This window comes from Tripterygium wilfordii, chromosome 10 (assembly GCF_013401445.1).
Source record: "Tripterygium wilfordii isolate XIE 37 chromosome 10, ASM1340144v1, whole genome shotgun sequence".
Taxonomy (NCBI): Eukaryota; Viridiplantae; Streptophyta; class Magnoliopsida; order Celastrales; family Celastraceae; genus Tripterygium; species Tripterygium wilfordii.
This window is the reverse complement of record NC_052241.1, coordinates 3,756,138-3,773,737: the sequence shown is the minus strand read 5'-3', so window position 1 is coordinate 3,773,737 and position 17,600 is coordinate 3,756,138. Positions and strand designations below refer to the sequence as shown.

General features: G+C 38.8%; 2 protein-coding genes and 1 non-coding gene across 3 annotated transcripts; 2 read left to right on the top strand and 1 right to left on the bottom strand.

Annotated features, from left to right (window-relative positions):
• The first annotated feature begins 1,943 nt into the window (after window positions 1-1,943).
• Window positions 1,944-3,721, top strand: LOC120007254 (ubiquitin-like-specific protease ESD4). Its single transcript, XM_038857457.1, has 6 exons — window positions 1,944-2,043; window positions 2,124-2,604; window positions 2,656-2,752; window positions 2,827-2,922; window positions 3,195-3,511; window positions 3,586-3,721. Exons 1-6 carry the CDS (start codon window positions 1,944-1,946, stop codon window positions 3,719-3,721), a joined length of 1,227 nt encoding a protein of 408 aa, XP_038713385.1.
• A 354-nt stretch (window positions 3,722-4,075) lies between these two features.
• On the bottom strand, window positions 4,076-5,209 carry LOC120007253. The gene has a single exon (XM_038857456.1). The coding sequence runs from the start codon at window positions 5,207-5,209 to the stop codon at window positions 4,076-4,078; it is 1,134 nt and encodes a 377-aa protein (XP_038713384.1).
• Window positions 5,210-12,825: 7,616 nt separating this feature from the next.
• LOC120008332 lies at window positions 12,826-12,928 on the top strand. Its single transcript, XR_005470451.1, has one exon. It is a non-coding gene; the product is annotated as a small nucleolar RNA Z247 (small nucleolar RNA).
• Window positions 12,929-17,600: the final 4,672 nt, after the last annotated feature.

The following is a 17,600-nucleotide window of genomic DNA, read 5'->3' as shown; positions in this document are numbered from 1 at the left end:
TATGTATTATTTAATGTTGTATTTGTGGTTCGTTCGAGTAAGCAGTGATCACGGTTTGTGTTTTTGATTTTAGCAGTGCTGGATGCTTAGGGTTTTAGTTTTTCCTGGTATAGGGTTTACATATCTCATTAGCGTTTATGGGTTTAGGGTTCCAGTACGTTGTTAGTGGATTTGGGTATTATAGGTTGGTGTTCGAGTTTTATGGGTTGATGTTCGAGTATTATGGGTTGATGTTCGAGTTTTCTGGGTTGACTGTTCGGGTAAATAGATTATCCTGTTTGAGGATTTGAGTTTGACTGTTATGTTGGAGTTAATACGTATGCTTGTCCGAGTAGTTGATTTCTTTTGTTCGAGTATTTGATTTTAACTGTTCGAGTAATAAGTAGTTTTGTTGGATTATTTGATTTTGAATGTTCGAGTAGATAAGTAGGATTGTTCGAGTATTTTAGTTTAGTTTGACTGTTCGAGTAAATATGATTTCATGTTCGAGTATTTTAGTTTAGTTTGACTGTTCGAGTAAATATGTTTTCTTGTTTGAGTATTATTAATTTTGTGTTTTATTTTAATTAATTGTCTCATGAAGACTATCTGATAAGTGAGGAGCAACATTTCCCCACCCGGGTAACCACCTTTTCAAACATATCAGTTGTTACCACTTCAATTAAATTGAAGTTGAATGAGGAGCAACTTGAGATTTTTAGGCAATCATGCTTTGGCATGATGCTGGATGTACATGACATCAGTTGTTCTTCACAACTAATACACCAACTTCTACTTCGTCAAATTGTTTCTCCCCAGGGTGATTTTGGAGAAAGATTGCATCTCAATATTGGTGGAAAGAAGTGCACATTTGGTATTGAAGATTTTGCGATTATCACCGGACTATTATGTACAGAATCTGTGCCCGATGTGTCAACTCTGGTTGATACATCTGTTAATAGGCTAAAATCTCTTTATTTTGAAGAAAAATGTGGAAAGGGCAAGGGTAAGGGGAAGGCGACCAATGTAAGCAGAACTGAGCTGGAAGAGGCATTCGATAAATGTGATAATGCTCATGATGCTTTGAAGTTAGCATTGGTGTATTTTGTTGAGTCTGTATTGATGCCTAGGGAGAGAAGAAATGCCATTAATATTCAGTGGCTCCAACTTGTGGATGATTTGGATGCCTTCAACCAATATCCATGGGGAAGCGTTTGCTACCAACGTACTGCTACCTCTCTTGCATCTGCCATGGTTGGAAGGGCTGAAAAATACTTGAGTAAGGGTAAGTCAAAGGAGACATACAGCCTTTATGGAATGTCAATAGTACTCCAGGTAAAAAAAAATAGATAATTCTATTTATGTTCTCTTTATTATTTATTGTAATAATAGTTTACCATTGTATTTCATTATATACAGATTTGGGCGTATGAAATTGTACCCATTATAGCCCAGAGGTATGCCACCAAATGTGGTGAAACACACCTCAGAATACTCAAGTACTCAGGGAATCAAACCCCTACTTCAGATGACATCGTGTCAGATGTATTTGAACTGATAAAGGTTAGTAAAGTTAAAATGTGTAGATAACATGTTCGAGTATTTTTAGAACATGTTCGAGTATTTGTAGTTTTGTAGTCGAGTATTTGTAGTAACATGTTCGAGTAGTTGTAGTTTGATGTTCGAGTATTTGTATTTTGGTGTTCCAATTTCACTCACCACTTTGTTTTTAATCTTCTCAGATTGAGGTTCATGATTCTCTAATGCCAACAGAGGCTGAGCTGGAGAAGGATTATGTTAGGGAGGTTATGAAGAGAATTAAGAAAAGAGAAATTAAAAGAAGCTGAGATAAGTCTGAAGAAGATGAAGAAGATAAACAGAGAAAAGAGGGAAGAACCAAGAAAAGGAGGGATTACAATGTTAATGTTGAAGAAAAAAGGAGAAAAGAGAAAAAAACAAAGAGAATGAATGATCACATCGAACATGCACATGCACATAAAGCTGGATCGAATTTGATATTGAAGTCCAAGTTTGATGCCATAGAGCAGAAGTTGGCAGAGCATGGTGCTCAACTTTTGGACATGAAAAAGGAAATTGTGAAAGCATTGCTGGTTTTTTTGAGACTACCAAGGCAATTTACGAAGGTCTGGCAGTGTTAAATGAAAATTGGGAGAAAAAGGAGGATAAGGATGGAAATCAGGATGAGGATGAAAATGATGTTGATGGAAAGGATGAGAATGAAAAGGATGATGAGGGAAAAGATGATGAGGATAAAAAAGAGGATCAGGAGGGAACGCATGATGCGGATAAAAATGAGGATCAGGCAGGAAAGGAGGATCAGGATACAGTTTCCCCTGTTAGACATGACGATGATGTTGAGGATGCGGAGGTAGTTGCTCGATTGATGGATCTCACAGAACAAGTGTTTGAACAGCCAATGACAGACAAAAGTTCAATTGGAGTTGAAGAGATTCCAAAAGCCAACTACACATTTACACGGAGAACAAAAAGAGGTTCCACATCGAGACGTGCAAATATATATAATCTAATTCGAAAAGAGTCTCAATCACAAGAGACAAGCACGAACCACAATCTTGATGGTCCTTGGCCAATCAATTTAAAGAGGTCGTATTCGACTATTTGGAGATAAGGATTGGAAGCATGGGTAAGAAACAGGGCTGAGGATACATCTTATTTGGTGGTTGGTGGAACGAAGATGTACAAAAATTGGTTTATCAACGCAATGACACCCGATTACTGGTTGACAGACCAGGTAACATATATATAACCATATTAAATAAAAATTTGATTCCTAATAGTTACTTATAGTTATCTTTGATTTTGTAGCATATGGACGTGGCAATGTACCTCCTCATGAAGAGGATCAAGCAATACCCTGCCATATTCAATAAGAAGGTTGTGCTGTTGGACACTATATTCACTGTAAGTATTTATAGGTGTGTTCGAGTATGTTAGTTAGATGTTCGAGTTGTTGAATTTGATGTTCGAGTTTTTTTAGTTACATGTTCGAGTATTATTAGTCAGATGTTCGAGTATTTTAGTTCACATGTTCGAGTATTTTAATTATTTAATGATCGAGAATTTAAGTATCATGTTCGAGTATTTGAGAAGAAATAATATAGTACATTTTACAATTATCAGTTGAATCCCACTTTAATGAGTTCATTAAAGATTCTCATAATGTTGGAGAATAGGACAAACATGAAGTCTTTGAGCACTATATTTTTGGAAAAAACCCTAAAGGGTCCATACCATTGAATGGTGTAGATTACATTTACTTTCCCATGAATTGGAGAAATATCCATTGGGTTGCAATTGAGGTTGAAGTTGCCAACAAATGGATCAATGTATATGATTCCAAAATTTCAATCACCAGCAAGGAGGATTGCAATAATCATATGAAACCCTTGAGGAATATGTTGCCATACATCCTTCGTTTGGGTGGGATTGATACAGGAGTCGCCCCATGGTCTGTTCATAGATTGCAAGATGTTCCTCAGCAAGAGACCGGGTAAATGTTAAATTTTTTCTGGTAGTTAACTTTTATATATTATTTTAACATATATGCTATCTTATTTTTTACAGGGGAGATTGTGGGATGTTCACAATAACATTTATAGAGGTGTTAAGTGCAGGAATGCCAATAAAACTTATTAAGCAAGAAGACATGATGTTTTACAGGAGAGAATTCGCAATCGAGTCATACGGACAACATTTTTAACATAATTTTGTAAATACTTCTTATTTCCCTTCTATTAAATTGTATATAACTCCATGTAATACAAATATTGGTTCTAGTAATATGAGGTATATTTGTTCGAGTAATTAGCTTTTACGATCGAGTAATATACTATAAGGTATATTTGTTCGAGTACTTTGCTTATTTGATCGAGTAATTGATGTGTTGGTTCGACAAAATGAATATATGTTGTTCGGGCATTTGTTGATTCTGTTCGAGTAATACATTTAACTGTTTCAAGTAATACATTTAACTGTTCGAGTAATACATTTAACTGATTAATGAATTTATAAAAACTCATAACATTAATGATTTAATCTTCAAAGCGTGTTACATCTATGATGTTGGAGTCAATACGATTGGCTCTTTGCATGTTTGACGATTATGACCTCGTTGTCGACACCGGGAACATATCCTCACTGCTACAGTTTCACCAGATGATGGGATCCTTCGTTGCCTTGGCCTCCCCCCTTGACGTCTAATCGCCGGCGGGAGCAATACGTTATTCTCGCAAACTTTGTGTTGATCCTCAATAGTTACTGGGTATATAGGTTCAGCATAAGCTAACATTAGGGCCTCATTCGTATAGGTCGGAGAACACAAGGAATAAAAAGATATGTTCCGAACTCGACATACAGCCAATGCGTGAACACAAGGAAGTTGGTCAAGATCAAACACCCGGCATGAACAGGTCTTGTTTTGCAGATCGACCTGTCCATCTTGATCACCATCTCGTACATAGTACTCACTATGGCTTATCGGTTGAACATTTAGTCGCTGTGACCTATTGCTTCTCTTTCTAACTTCCTTGTCACACTCGCAACATAGGTAAGACGTGACAGATGCTGCGTTATTATGACGATCACTGAACCATTCCTGCAGTTTGCCACACAATTGTTCAACTAGCATTGTAATCGGCAAACTTCGAGCATCTCGTAGTATAGCATTCAAGAACTCTGCAATGTTCGTTGTCATTATACTATATCTCTTACCAGAAGACAGTGCTCTAGACCACCTATGGAAACCAGCTTCAACTAAATAAGCATAAGGTCTACCTCCGTCGACATTACGCAACTGATTCATTAAATGCTCGAACTCAGATGTTCGATACACCTTACCAGCTTTAAGATATATAGGGATGACAGATTCATTAAACCCTTTCGCCTTCATGTTTCGTTGGATATGGACGATACATGCACCATGAAATGAACCAGGCAATACAAGTGAAACTGCCCTATCAATGCTAGGATTTCTGTCTGAAATTATACATAACCGTGAGAAGTCTTCAACTGCAATGGCATCCCGTAATTTTTCAAAAAACCATTGCCAAGATGCATTATTCTCAGAATCACCAATGCCAAAAGAAACCGGATAAATTTGCTCATTTCCATCCAAAGCAGTTGCCACAAAAATTGTACCCAAATACTTACCCTTCAAATGGGTGCCATCAACGACGATAACAGGGCACATTGAACTTTGAAATCAACGTAAACTTGCACCAATAGCCATGAAAAAATACTTGAATCGATTTTCATCATCAGACTCAATATGAGTAATTGTACCAGGGTTATTAATCTCCAATACAGCACAATAACGGGGTAAGTAAGCAAATGATTCTTCCGGTGAACCACGAAGAGAATAAAGAGCACATTCTCTAGCCCTCCATGCCTTATCATAGGTAATATTAACTCCATATTCTCTTCTAATATCCTGCATTATGTCCTTTGGTCTGTAAACACGCCCAACACTTTCATATCTGGCCCTGATGCAATCACCAATCACCTTTCCTGATGCTTGCTTGTGCCCATGATTCACAAATTCCAACGAACATGTGTGAGTATCATTGAATTTTTTCACAAGAAAAAGTTCAGTTTCTTTTACCTTTATACCTCTCGTACGCCACTGGCATCCACTTGCAAGACACTCGACCACAAGCAATGACTTCGTCGACCTCGTCACCCTGAATTGAAAATTCTTCTGAATATCATAGAGGGATATATGCTTATGTAACTCTTTCTTATTATAAAAATCACCCCTACATCAAACGTATCAGATGATTCGCTGTTGAGGTCAATAGTATTGCTCCCACTATATTGCCCAACCTGAATGTTCTTACCTGTCTGCGCATTAAGATCAGTAATTGTAGCAACATCATCAACAACATCATTAGAAGTGTGTGGGTGTATTTCATCACCTTCTTCGACACCATATAACGGAATGTTATCATTGTATTCATCATTAATATTATCTTCTCGACCCTGGCCATCTCTAACATCATCAAAATCTTCTTCGAATTGGCTTAAACTAGGAAAATCATCAATCCGATTTCTGGCACGTCCAACAAAAGGTTGAGTTTCTGGAACATAACTTGCGTCTTGCGAATGAAACTGTTGATGCTCTTTTGGTTTGACTGTTATACATAGTGGGGTACACGGTTTTCGTGAAGCGTCAAGTCGCCGTGCATCATCGTTCTGCCGTATGAAGAATTACAAGCCATCATCATTGCTAACAACCAACGGTTCCATATGGAAATGTGTGTTATATACAAATTTCATGACCAAACTCATTTGAAGTTCGATCAATTCCCGTAATCTTGTATATCTTCTCCAAAAAATCCTCATAGGAAATGGACTCATTCACAACAAAACTTTTCCCAATACCACCAATGAATTTGTAAATTCCTCCTGAAAATTCCCAATCTCCGTCGTATATAACAACAATGTCAACCACACCCATTCCTGAAAAACAAAATTGCAAGAACTTGACAACTCGAACAGACATCATAAACCACACGAACATATATAATAGAATACTCGAACATATATAATAGAATACTCGAACAGATATCTTCAAACACTCGAACATATCAAACAAAACACTCGAACATATGGCATCTAATACTCGAACAGATATCTTCAAATACTCGAACATATGTAATATAATACTCGAACAGATATCATCAAACACTCGAACAGATATCATAAACACTCGAACAGATATCCTAAAATACTCGAACATATGTAATATAATACTCGAACAGATATCATCAAACACTCGAACAGATATCATAAACACTCGAACAGATATCCTAAAATACTCGAACAGATATCATAAAATACTCGAACGTATGTAATATAATACTCGAACAGATATCATCAAACACTCGAACAGATATCATAAACACTCGAACATATATCCTAAACACTCGAACAGATATCCTAAAATACTCGAACATATATAATAAAAAATAAGCCATATTTTTAAATACTATTATCTGGATAAAAGTGATTACCCTTATCTTTAATGGTTATTAGTTGAACCTTTTCCGATTTTCTATGTTTATCTTTTCAAAACTCGTGGGAGACATTTGATTTCTATGTTTATCTTTAATGGTTATTAGTTTAGATTTAATGTTTAATATTAATTATGACGTTTCGATTTCTGAGAAGAATTAAATACAGTGGAGTTAATACTTAGGATTATTCCTATATATATAGCACTATCTATGGGAAAGATATACATCAACCCAAAAGAAAAATCTCCTTTTTCTATAATATGACATCCTCTCGAAGTGTTGTGAACACCTTGAGGAAGGAACTGGAGGAGGCATATGAAGACCTGGAAGATCACGAAACAAAGATTGCAGAGAGTTCATTGTCCTAGCTCCATGAGCTAGCTGAGAAGCGAGCTATGGAGCAGGACACCCATAAACTCCAGGACTCCCTCCTTGATCTATCTGTTTTGATCAAGGAGGTTTTAGATAAAATAAGTGAAATTGAACATCTGGAGTTAGGTTGTAAAAAAAAATTTTATAAATAAAATTTTTATTTCCTTACATTATATGATTCATTTAATATCTGTTGAAATATTTACAATTACACGAATACTCGAACACATATCACATAATACTCGAACATATGAAACAAAATACTCGAACAGATATCCAATAATACTCGAACATATATCACATAAAACTCGAACACATATCCAATAATACTCGAACAGATATAAGTAAATACTCGAACATATGTACAAAATACTCGAACAGATATCCAATAATACTCGAACACATATCCAATAATACTCGAACAGATATAAGTAAATACTTGAACATATGTAACAAAAGACTCGAACATATGTAACAACATACTCGAACATATATCCAATAATACTCGAACATATGTAACAAAATACTCGAACATATATCACATAAAACTCGAACATATATCACATATTACTCGAATCATTTAAGTTCAAATTTAATTCCTAGAATTTTAAGAGTTCGAGTAGTAACCGTTTTAGATTCTCCACGTTCTTTTAAAATAACTACCCACTTATTAGAACGTTGTTCCTTCAACTTTAAATAGGACATAGGAAGAAACTGTTTAAGGTCATCCTTTATCCTCTTCAAAAATCAAAGATCACCCATCTCGAACTAAAATGAGTTCTTCTCATTCAACTCCTGCAAAGAGAGCAATAAATGAGGAGGGAAACCCCATTCCTCCAAAGAGAGCAAAGACTGAAGACCCGTCTTCTTCAAAGAAGACAGGGATCCAAGAGAAAGGGTCCATTTCCACGAACAACGAGGAGCCTGAAGACCCTATCGTCGACATATTCACTGTATCTGAGGAGTTATATAGAGAAAACCCTCAGAACTCCATTGAAGAGTTGAAAGAACTACTGAAGGAAGCCGAAAGGAACCTTCAGAACGAATATGAACGTAACCAGTCCTACACGAACGTGCTCCGTTCAACGAGGGATGCATTGATCAGAATTCGTGACAATGCATGAGGTCACGCTCGCGGCCAAAATGTTTATTGGCTACAAGAGTCCCTTTTGGACCTTGCAGCCCATGTTGGAACTGCAATGAATGCCATAAACGATGTAATCCTTACATGGGCACGTTAGAGTTTATTTCATTTAATGTCAATTTTTATCAAATATTTCCTTTATCATTCTATGAAGTAAACAATACTCGAACATCAATAAACAAAAACTCGAACATCTATCGGTAAATACTCGAACAGATCTCAGCAAATACTCGAACATATCTCAACAAATACTCGAACAGATCTACAAAAATACTCGAACATCAATAAACAAAAACTCTAACATCTATCGGTAAATACTCGAATAGATATCAACAAATACTCGAACAGATCTCTCGGTAAATACTCGAACAGATCTCAACAAATACTCGAACATATCTACAAAAATACTCGAACATATCTACACAAATACTCGAACATCAATAAACAAAAACTCGAACAACTATCAACAAATACCCGAACAACTATCAACAAATACTCGAACATATGTCAACAAATACTCAAACATATATCAACAAATACTCGAAGAAGAACATAAACTGAATCAACTGAATATGGTGTGTCTACGATTCAATGCAAGGTAAGAGAGTTCTAACGAAGCCTATATACCATGCGAACTTAAAAATCACTCACTTCGGGTTATAATGTCGATATAGAGCAAAAATGACGACAGTGATGGGAACGTCGACAAGGCTGAAGAATGCCCAAGCTATAATGAAAGGCACCTCGACGAGACCTCTTGAAGAAACACTAGAAGATTTGGTGCGGCAAAGAAACATCGGTAAATGCCAGGAATGGAGTTTTGGTAAATCGGGTTTTGGGTTTTCTCGATGGGTTACGAATATCTCTGTCTGCTGTGGCATGTGAGGGGCATTGATGTGTATTGTGGTATGTGAGAAGGGTATTTGAGTCAGAAAAAAACAAAAAAGTGATAGATTTCATGTTTTGAAAAAAGTGGGTTAGTTTTCCAAATGTGTTATTTCAAGGTGCTACTTTTCCAAAAAAACCCTTAAATTTTTAATGGGTTTCGAACTATGATAGATTTTTGAGAGTGTGTTTCAATTGTGTTCACGTATACTGTACCTCATAGCATCATAGTTTTTTGTGATACGTCAAATAGCTTTTGCGTTCCAACTCACCTCACAGCACCACAACTTTTTACCTCATAGCACCTCACCACACGTCATAGCACCCTCAAACGCTTATAATATATAACCTCACCACACTTCATAGCACTCTCAAACGTTTACAATATATGTTGAATTGTCCTACGTAATCAAATTAGGTCAATTATCAATTATTTTATTTTAGATTAATGTACAATGTAAACATTAAGTGATTTTATATTAATATTATTAGTCATCTAATATAACCGTAATTTAAATACATCAAACGCACTTCACAGCACCGCACCACATTTAAAAGTGATGCCCCAAACAGCTTTTTGCGTTCCAATTCATCTCACAGCACCACAGTTTTATAACTCACAGCACCTCACAGCAGTTGACAGCACTCCCAAACAGGCCCTATGTCTTCAAGACTTCAACGGGCTGTTTTTCGTGTGATTATTGACTCGTATGAACCTGGGCCCAAAATTTTATGGCTTGAATACAATGGGCAGTCAATGCTCAAATAACATGGGACGTTCGTGTGATTATTGACCCGTATGAATCTGGGCCCAAAATTTTAGGGCTTGAATAAAGTGGGCCGTCAATGCTCCAATAACATGGGCCGTCCATGTCAGCCGTAGGAGTAAAAAATGAAGAGTTTCAGTCACACTCTGATTTTTACTAAAGACACCTCTTATTAATAGAACCCCTCAAAAATTAAATTATTTCTGATCACATCAAAAGCAATCAAAATCTCCAACATTTTTGATACACACCCCAAAACATAAATCATTCATGGATAGAGCTCAATCTTCAATCATAACTTTCATTCGCCAAAACCCTTGTTCCTTTAACCAATTCCCTAACTCCAAATCAGAAAAAATCGCCGAAGAATCCAAAAAAGCCTCTAGGACAGTGATGAATCTATTGAGAAATTTCTTCTAGCCTTACTCCGTGCGCTAAATAAGCATCCTGTGAATCTTCATGCCCTATCAGAAGTCAACAAGTGAGCTTGGATTTGCAAAAGCTACTTTATACTCTGATAAGTACATCCTCTAAGAATTAGTTGGAGGCTTGAATGATGAATAGAGTATCTTCTTGTTTCTTTAGAAGAACAAGATGGAGAAGAAAAACGCGACTGAAAGAGAGTGGGATTGGAGCGAACTAGCTCGAGATGGAAATTGCAAATGTTGGGTCTGAATCGAACGACCTCTTGCAAGCCCATACAACCAGAATTTAATATTTGTCTGAATCAAACGAACTAGCTCAAGATGGTGATTTCCAATGTTGGGATCGTCGTCTTGCTGGTGGTGAAGGTGAGAGAGAGGTTGGAGGGGATGGGGTGTAAAGAGCTCACATCTAAAAAAACAAAGGGTCAAAGTAAGTCGGGGCATGATTAGTAAAGTTAGGGGTGTGACTAAAGTTTTCTATAAAAAATTGTTAAATGGGCTTAGAAGAATATCTATGGAGCATGGGGAGTTCAAAGCTGGGCTTAAGGGCTTCTCCAATTTTAACCAAGTATCCAAGCTTTATTTAATTAATTAATAATGAATACGGGAACTGACTGTAGAAATCAAAAGTATAAATTAAATAAATCAAAGTTATATATATAAATTAATTAGTTAAATTATTTCAGTTATCAGTTTTTAATTGATTTTTTCCCAACACAAACCGAAATCGAAAACCTAAAATTTTGAAAGACAAATACCAAAAATGATTTAGGTACAAATATATCATAAATAATCTACTATTATCTTGACCATTGATCTTTTGAATCAATGGCCAAAATTTTAGGGAGAAACCTAAAGACTAAAATCAATCTCTGCCTCTCACAGTCTCACTCTCTCTCGAACTCTGAGTCTCTTACAGACTCTCTCTGAAGGTTCCAGTCTCTCCACCTTCACAAAATCGCGCTCTCTCTCACGGTCTCTCAGCATCGCAGACTTGTAATGCTCTCACCGTCTCTGCCTCTCATCACTTTCTCTCGTAGTCGCACAACCACTCTCTACTGCTGGGATGAATTGGACAAACTGGTACTATATTGATAGAAAGTTAAGGAAATACAAATTTAAGATCAGCAGAGCAACATTTGAAATACAGTAGCAGACAAGCAAGAAAATAAGAGAGAAGTTTGGAGGGGGAAGAAGAGAGCCAAAACATCAATCATTCCATAATAACCACGTTCCCCTCATTCCTTATTTAATCACTTACTGATACGATCTTATCCCTACACTTAATCCTTCAATCTATTAGGCCTTTTCCTTTCACGCGATACTCTCCTCAACGTGCCTTCTGCACCATCACCCTCCTTTGTCGCTGTACCAACAGGCTCCACTGTCAAGACCTCATGTTAAACTGCAGCGTTTTATTCTTTACTCTCTGTGTATGTTACTTGTCATGTGGCACTATCTAATTGGTGCTCTATTAGGGCTACAAACCTTGTACTCATATATATACTGTTATACAACCCTTGCAGCCGCAAGTGGGAATACAATACAAAATACTCTGTCTTTATCTTTTCTTTCTTGGTATCGGAGCTGCTATGGCCAACGCCGGAGATGAATCCGCCCCCAAACTCTCCAACTTGCCAACAACCCCCAAGAAGGGCTCCACTTCCGGTGACTCGAGGTTGGACGAGAGCACAGTAACCGTTCTCAGTCACATTGGGATGAAAACCCAACCCACTACAGGTAACACTCTTGGCTCTTTTTGCTCTGTGTGGCTCAGCCATGAGAACTACCTATTATGGAAAAGCATGGTCCTTCCCGTGATACGAGGAAACAGACTAGAGGGGTTTCTCACAGGAATCAAACCCTGTCCCCCTGAGTATATTACAACTGCACTAGCAGACTCCACTGACGTTGAAACTCACGTCAATCCAGCCCATGAAAGATGGGTAGCACAGGATCAAAACCTTCTTGGATGGCTCTATAACTCCATCGATATAGATGTTGCTTCAGAGGTGTTGGGGTATGAAACCTCTCAAGGGCTATGGAATGCACTGAAAACTCTCTTCGGTGTTCAAACCCGTTCAAATGTGGTATTTTTCAAGAAGGAATTCCGACGAATGCAAAAAGGTGGTCTCAAAATGGATGAATACCTGAAAGCCATGAAGAAATTGGCAGAAAATCTCACATTAGCAGGACACCCAGTTGATGACGATGACTTGGCTTCTCAAGTCCTTGCCGGTCTGGACTCCTTGGAATATAATCCTGTTGTGTGTCAATTGAATGAAAAAGAACATGTCAACTGGATGGAACTGCAGTCTACTCTAGTGAGTTATGAGCGTCGCTTGGAGCAACTCACTGGTGGACTGGCAAATATGAGCATTGGACAAGCCAGTGCAAACTTCGTCTCCAATAGGAACAACCATCACCACAAAGGGCGAAATTCAAACAGTCAAAATTCACACAGGACCTCTGGAAACAACAACTTTCGGGGTCGGGGTGGTCGTTTCGGTGGAAGAAGTGGGAGGTCTGGAGGTCATGGCAGACCCATTTGCCAAGTCTGTGGCAAGATGGGACATACTGCTACTGTCTGCTATTACAGGTTTGATAACAACTACATGGGCAGCCTCCCGGACCAGAACAAGAGCTCCAGCAGCTCCAGCTTCAATCAACACTCTGCCTACATGGTCTCATCTGAGATGCCTTATGATCCTGCCTGGTATGCTGACAGTGGAGCAAGCAGTCACCTGACAGGTGACTTTGACAACCTCACTCAAAAGAGTGACTTCCATGGTAAAGACTCTCTTGTGATTGGTAATGGACACAAACTTCAAATCACACACACTGGGTATGCACAACTGCCTACCAGAAATAACACAAACTTGTCACTCAAAAACATCCTACTTGTTCCTGACATCAGAAAGAATTTACTCAGCATTTCACAACTAACCTCTCATAATAACGTTTGTGTTGAGTTTAATTCTCTTGGTTGTTTTGTTAAGGACAAGCTGACAGGAGTGGTGCTGCTCCACGGGAAGCTTAAGAATGGCCTATATCAACTCGATCGACCCGCTGCTATCAACTCCATTCCAGCTCAAGCCATTCCCTCTCCACTTCATGCTTCCTCTCAAGCTTTCATTTGCAATGTTCAGTCTTTAAATTCCAAGAAAACCGAGTCTGTGAACTCAAGTAGCTATGTTTCCCAAAAAGAGATTTGGCATAGGAGATTAGGCCATCCCTCTAGTAAAACTTTGTCTCATGTTTTGACAATTTGCAATGAGAAAACAAAGTCTAAGTCTGATCCTATATTTTGTGATGCATGTCAATATGGGAAATCTCATTTGCTCCCTTATCAATTATCCAACTCCCATGCCTTAAACATTTTGGATCTTGTCCACACTGATCTTTGGGGACCTGCCCCCATTCAATCCACCTCAGGATACAAATACTACATACTTTTTCTTGATGACCATAGCAGGTTCACATGGATCTTCCCTTTGAAATTCAAATCTGAGGCATTTGGTGCCTTTCTCCAATTCAAATCCTTAGTTGAAAATCAGTTTGAATGAAAAATTAAATGCTTGCAATCTGACATGGGAGGTGAATATAGGAGCTTTAGTGCTTTTGTCAAACAACATGGGGTAGAGTTTAGGCACTCTTGTCCTCACACTTCAGCCCAAAATGGGCGTGCTGAAAGAAAACACAGGCATATTACTGAAACTGGGTTAACTCTTCTAGCTCAAGCACACCTGCCTGTCACATTCTGGTGGGAAGCCTTTTTCACTGCCACCTATCTCATCAATCGACTCCCTACTCCAGTTCTCAATAATCACACTCCTTTAGAACAACTCGTAGGTAAGGTTCCAGATTACAAATTTCTTAAAATATTTGGATGTGCATGCTTCCCATGTCTCTGACCTTACCAAGCTCACAAATTTCAATTCCACTCCACCAAGTGTGTTTTTCTTGGGTATAGTGACTCTCACAAAGGCTTCAAATGCCTAAGCTCCACAGGAAAAATCTACATTTCAAGACATGTTGTGTTCAATGAACTTGATTTTCCCTTTCAATATGGCTTCCTCAATACTAAACAACCCCAGTCCAACACCATTATCAATACAACAACTTGGTTTAATCCCCTTGAACCATCATCTTCTTCTTATATTACAACAACTCAATCTGCTCCTCTGAAATCCGGTCTGGAGGTCATTCCACAAGCTGCCAATGGAGTAACAAGTGCTTCTGTCAGCTCCAAAACAAATCACCAAGGTGTAGGTAAGTTCAACACAGATTCTTCTCTCAGCCCTTCTTCCACAGAACCATATCCATCCAACGATAGTCCAACACCTTTTGTCCATCCACCCTCTCCTATTCCTCCTGACTCCCTACCATATGACTCTCCAATCTCAACCCTGACCAGAGAACCAAAACCTGCCTACCATATCCAAACTAGAGCCAAATCTGGTATCCATAAGCCAAAAAAATACCCTGCTGAATACCAGCTATACACTGCCACCACCTTTTCCATACCAACCGAACCTAGAACCACACAAGAGGCTCTTCAGTCTAAAGCATGGAAGGCTGCCATGATTGCCGAACTTGATGCTCTTCAGAGAAACACAACCTGGGACTTGGTCCCTTACTCTCCTACATACAATTTGGTGGGGAACAAGTGGGTTTTCAAAGTGAAGCTTAATGCAGATGGTAGTTTCCAGCGGTGTAAAGTAAGGCTTGTGGCAAAGGGATTCCACCAACTCTTGGTGTAGACTACACTGAAACATTTAGTCCTGTAGTTAAACCTTCTACTATCAGACTTGTCCTGACTATCGCTGTGTCCAAGAACTGGATTGTGAGGCAAATTGACATTAACAATGCTTTTTTGAATGGGAATCTTCAAGAGACAGTGTACATGCAGCAGCCTGAGGGTTTCTTGGATGTCACAAGACCTAATCATGTTTGTAAACTGCATAAAGCCCTCTATGGCTTGAAACAAGCTCCACAAGCTTGGTTTGAGAAACTTCGAAAGACCTTACTTGATTGGAACTTCCAGAATTCCAGATGTGACTCTTCTTTGTTTGTGTTCAAGCACGACACTCAAGTTCTTATGGTCTTGATATATGTCGATGATATCATTGTTATAGGTAACAATTCTCATTCCTTGCAACAATTTGTCACACGACTGAACAACGAGTTTGCTCTAAAAGACATGGGGTCCCTTCACCATTTTTTGGGAATAGAAGTTCAGCGGCATGACATTGGCATGTACCTAACACAGACTCGATACATTGATGACCTCTTGAAGAAAACTGGTTTGGAGAACACCAAACCATGTCCTACACCAGCTGCTGTTGGGAAGCACTACTTATCCACAGTGGGTGATCCTATGACTAACCCTACAGTCTACAGAAGCACGTTAGGAGCTCTACAATATCTGACAAATACACGACCTGACATCTCCTACATTGTCAGCAAGCTCAGCCAGTTTCTCCAACATCCCACTAATTCTCATTGGCAAGGAGTAAAAAGAGTTCTTAGGTACCTGAAGGGCACTCGCAACATGGGAATTCATATAAAACCTTGTGATAGACTAGCCTTGATTGGCTTCTCTGATGCTGACTGGGCTTGCAGCCCAGAAGATAGAAAATCTGTGGCTGGATATTGTGTCTACTTGGGAGATACTCTGGTTTCTTGGTCATCAAAGAAACAATCTGTTGTTGCTCGATCGAGTACGGAATCCGAATATAGAGCTCTTGCTAATGTAGCTTGTGAGCTCGCTTGGATACAGTCTCTACTCAATGAACTCTCTTTTCCTCTACCGACAACTCCAGTCACATGGTGCGACAACATTAGTGCTGGCGCTCTTGCTGCCAACCCTGTATATCATGCTAGAACCAAGCACATTGACATTTATGTGCACTTCATTAGAGACAGGGTTCTCTCCAAGAGCCTGGAAGTTAGATACATTCCCTCTCATGATCAAGCTGCTGATTGCCTCACCAAGCCTCTGTCTCACTCTCGCTTTATTTTTCTCAGAGACAAACTTGGAGTTGTTCAGAGTCCTTCACCACTCACAAGTTTGAGGGAGCCTGTCAAGACCTCATGTTAAACTGCAGCGTTTTATTCTTTACTCTCTGTGTATGTTACTTGCCATGTGGCACTATCTAATTGGTGCTCTATTAGGGCTACAAACCTTGTACTCATATATATACTGTTATACAACCCTTGCAGCTGCAAGTGGGAATACAATACAAAATACTCTGTCTTTATCTTTTCTTTCTTCCACATCAGCAACTTGCTCCCCAAGATAATCACTCGTTTTGTTTAGTCCAGTATTAGTAGGTGGTCCCATGACAATACTTCTGTCGGTGTTAAAAACCTTGTCCTCAAGGTTCAAATTAGGAAACTACTTGCCAACGTATGGCAAGTCCTCCCAAGTAGCATCCTCTTGAGGGACATTTTCCCATTGAACAAGTACTTGTGGCACCATCTAGCCTTGTCGGCTAATACTTCTCTGACTAAGTATAGCTACTGGTCGAACAATTGGCCCGTAGTACTAGTAAGCACAAGTGGGGGCATGTGCTGGTCTGCTGGATTTCCCACACAACGCTTAAGAATAGAGACATGAAAAATTGGATGCAACTTTGCTGATGTTGGAAGTTCTAACCGACAGGTAGCTAATCCAATCCTCTGGACTAATGGAAAAGGCCCAAAAAAATGGGGACCTAATTTCTAATCTCGACTTAGTCGCAAGGAGAGTTGGCGGTATGGCTGAAGCCTAACAAAGACATAGTCACCCACCTCAAATTGAACCTCTCGTCGGTGCTGATATGCTTGTTCTTCATACGCAACTGGGCTCTCTGTAGATTGGTCTTAAGAAGGCGCAACAACTCATCTCGAGCCATGAGCTCCTGATCAACCGCATCGAGCTTAGTAGACCCAGGTATATATTTATGAATCAGCGGAGGTGGTCTACCGT

What these genes read in the sequence shown, in the direction of transcription:
- LOC120007254 (XM_038857457.1), top strand. Translation starts at nt 1,944, where the DNA reads ATGAATGATCACATCGAACATGCACATGCACATAAAGCTGGATCGAAT. An exon ending in TGTTGGACACTATATTCACT is followed by an intron (nt 2,923 to 3,194) that starts GTAAGTATTTAT and finishes GTTGGAGAATAG; the next exon opens with GACAAACATGAAGTCTTTGA. An exon ending in GTTCCTCAGCAAGAGACCGG is followed by an intron (nt 3,512 to 3,585) that starts GTAAATGTTAAA and finishes TATTTTTTACAG; the next exon opens with GGGAGATTGTGGGATGTTCA.
- LOC120007253 (XM_038857456.1), bottom strand. Translation starts at nt 5,209, where the DNA reads ATGTGCCCTGTTATCGTCGTTGATGGCACCCATTTGAAGGGTAAGTAT.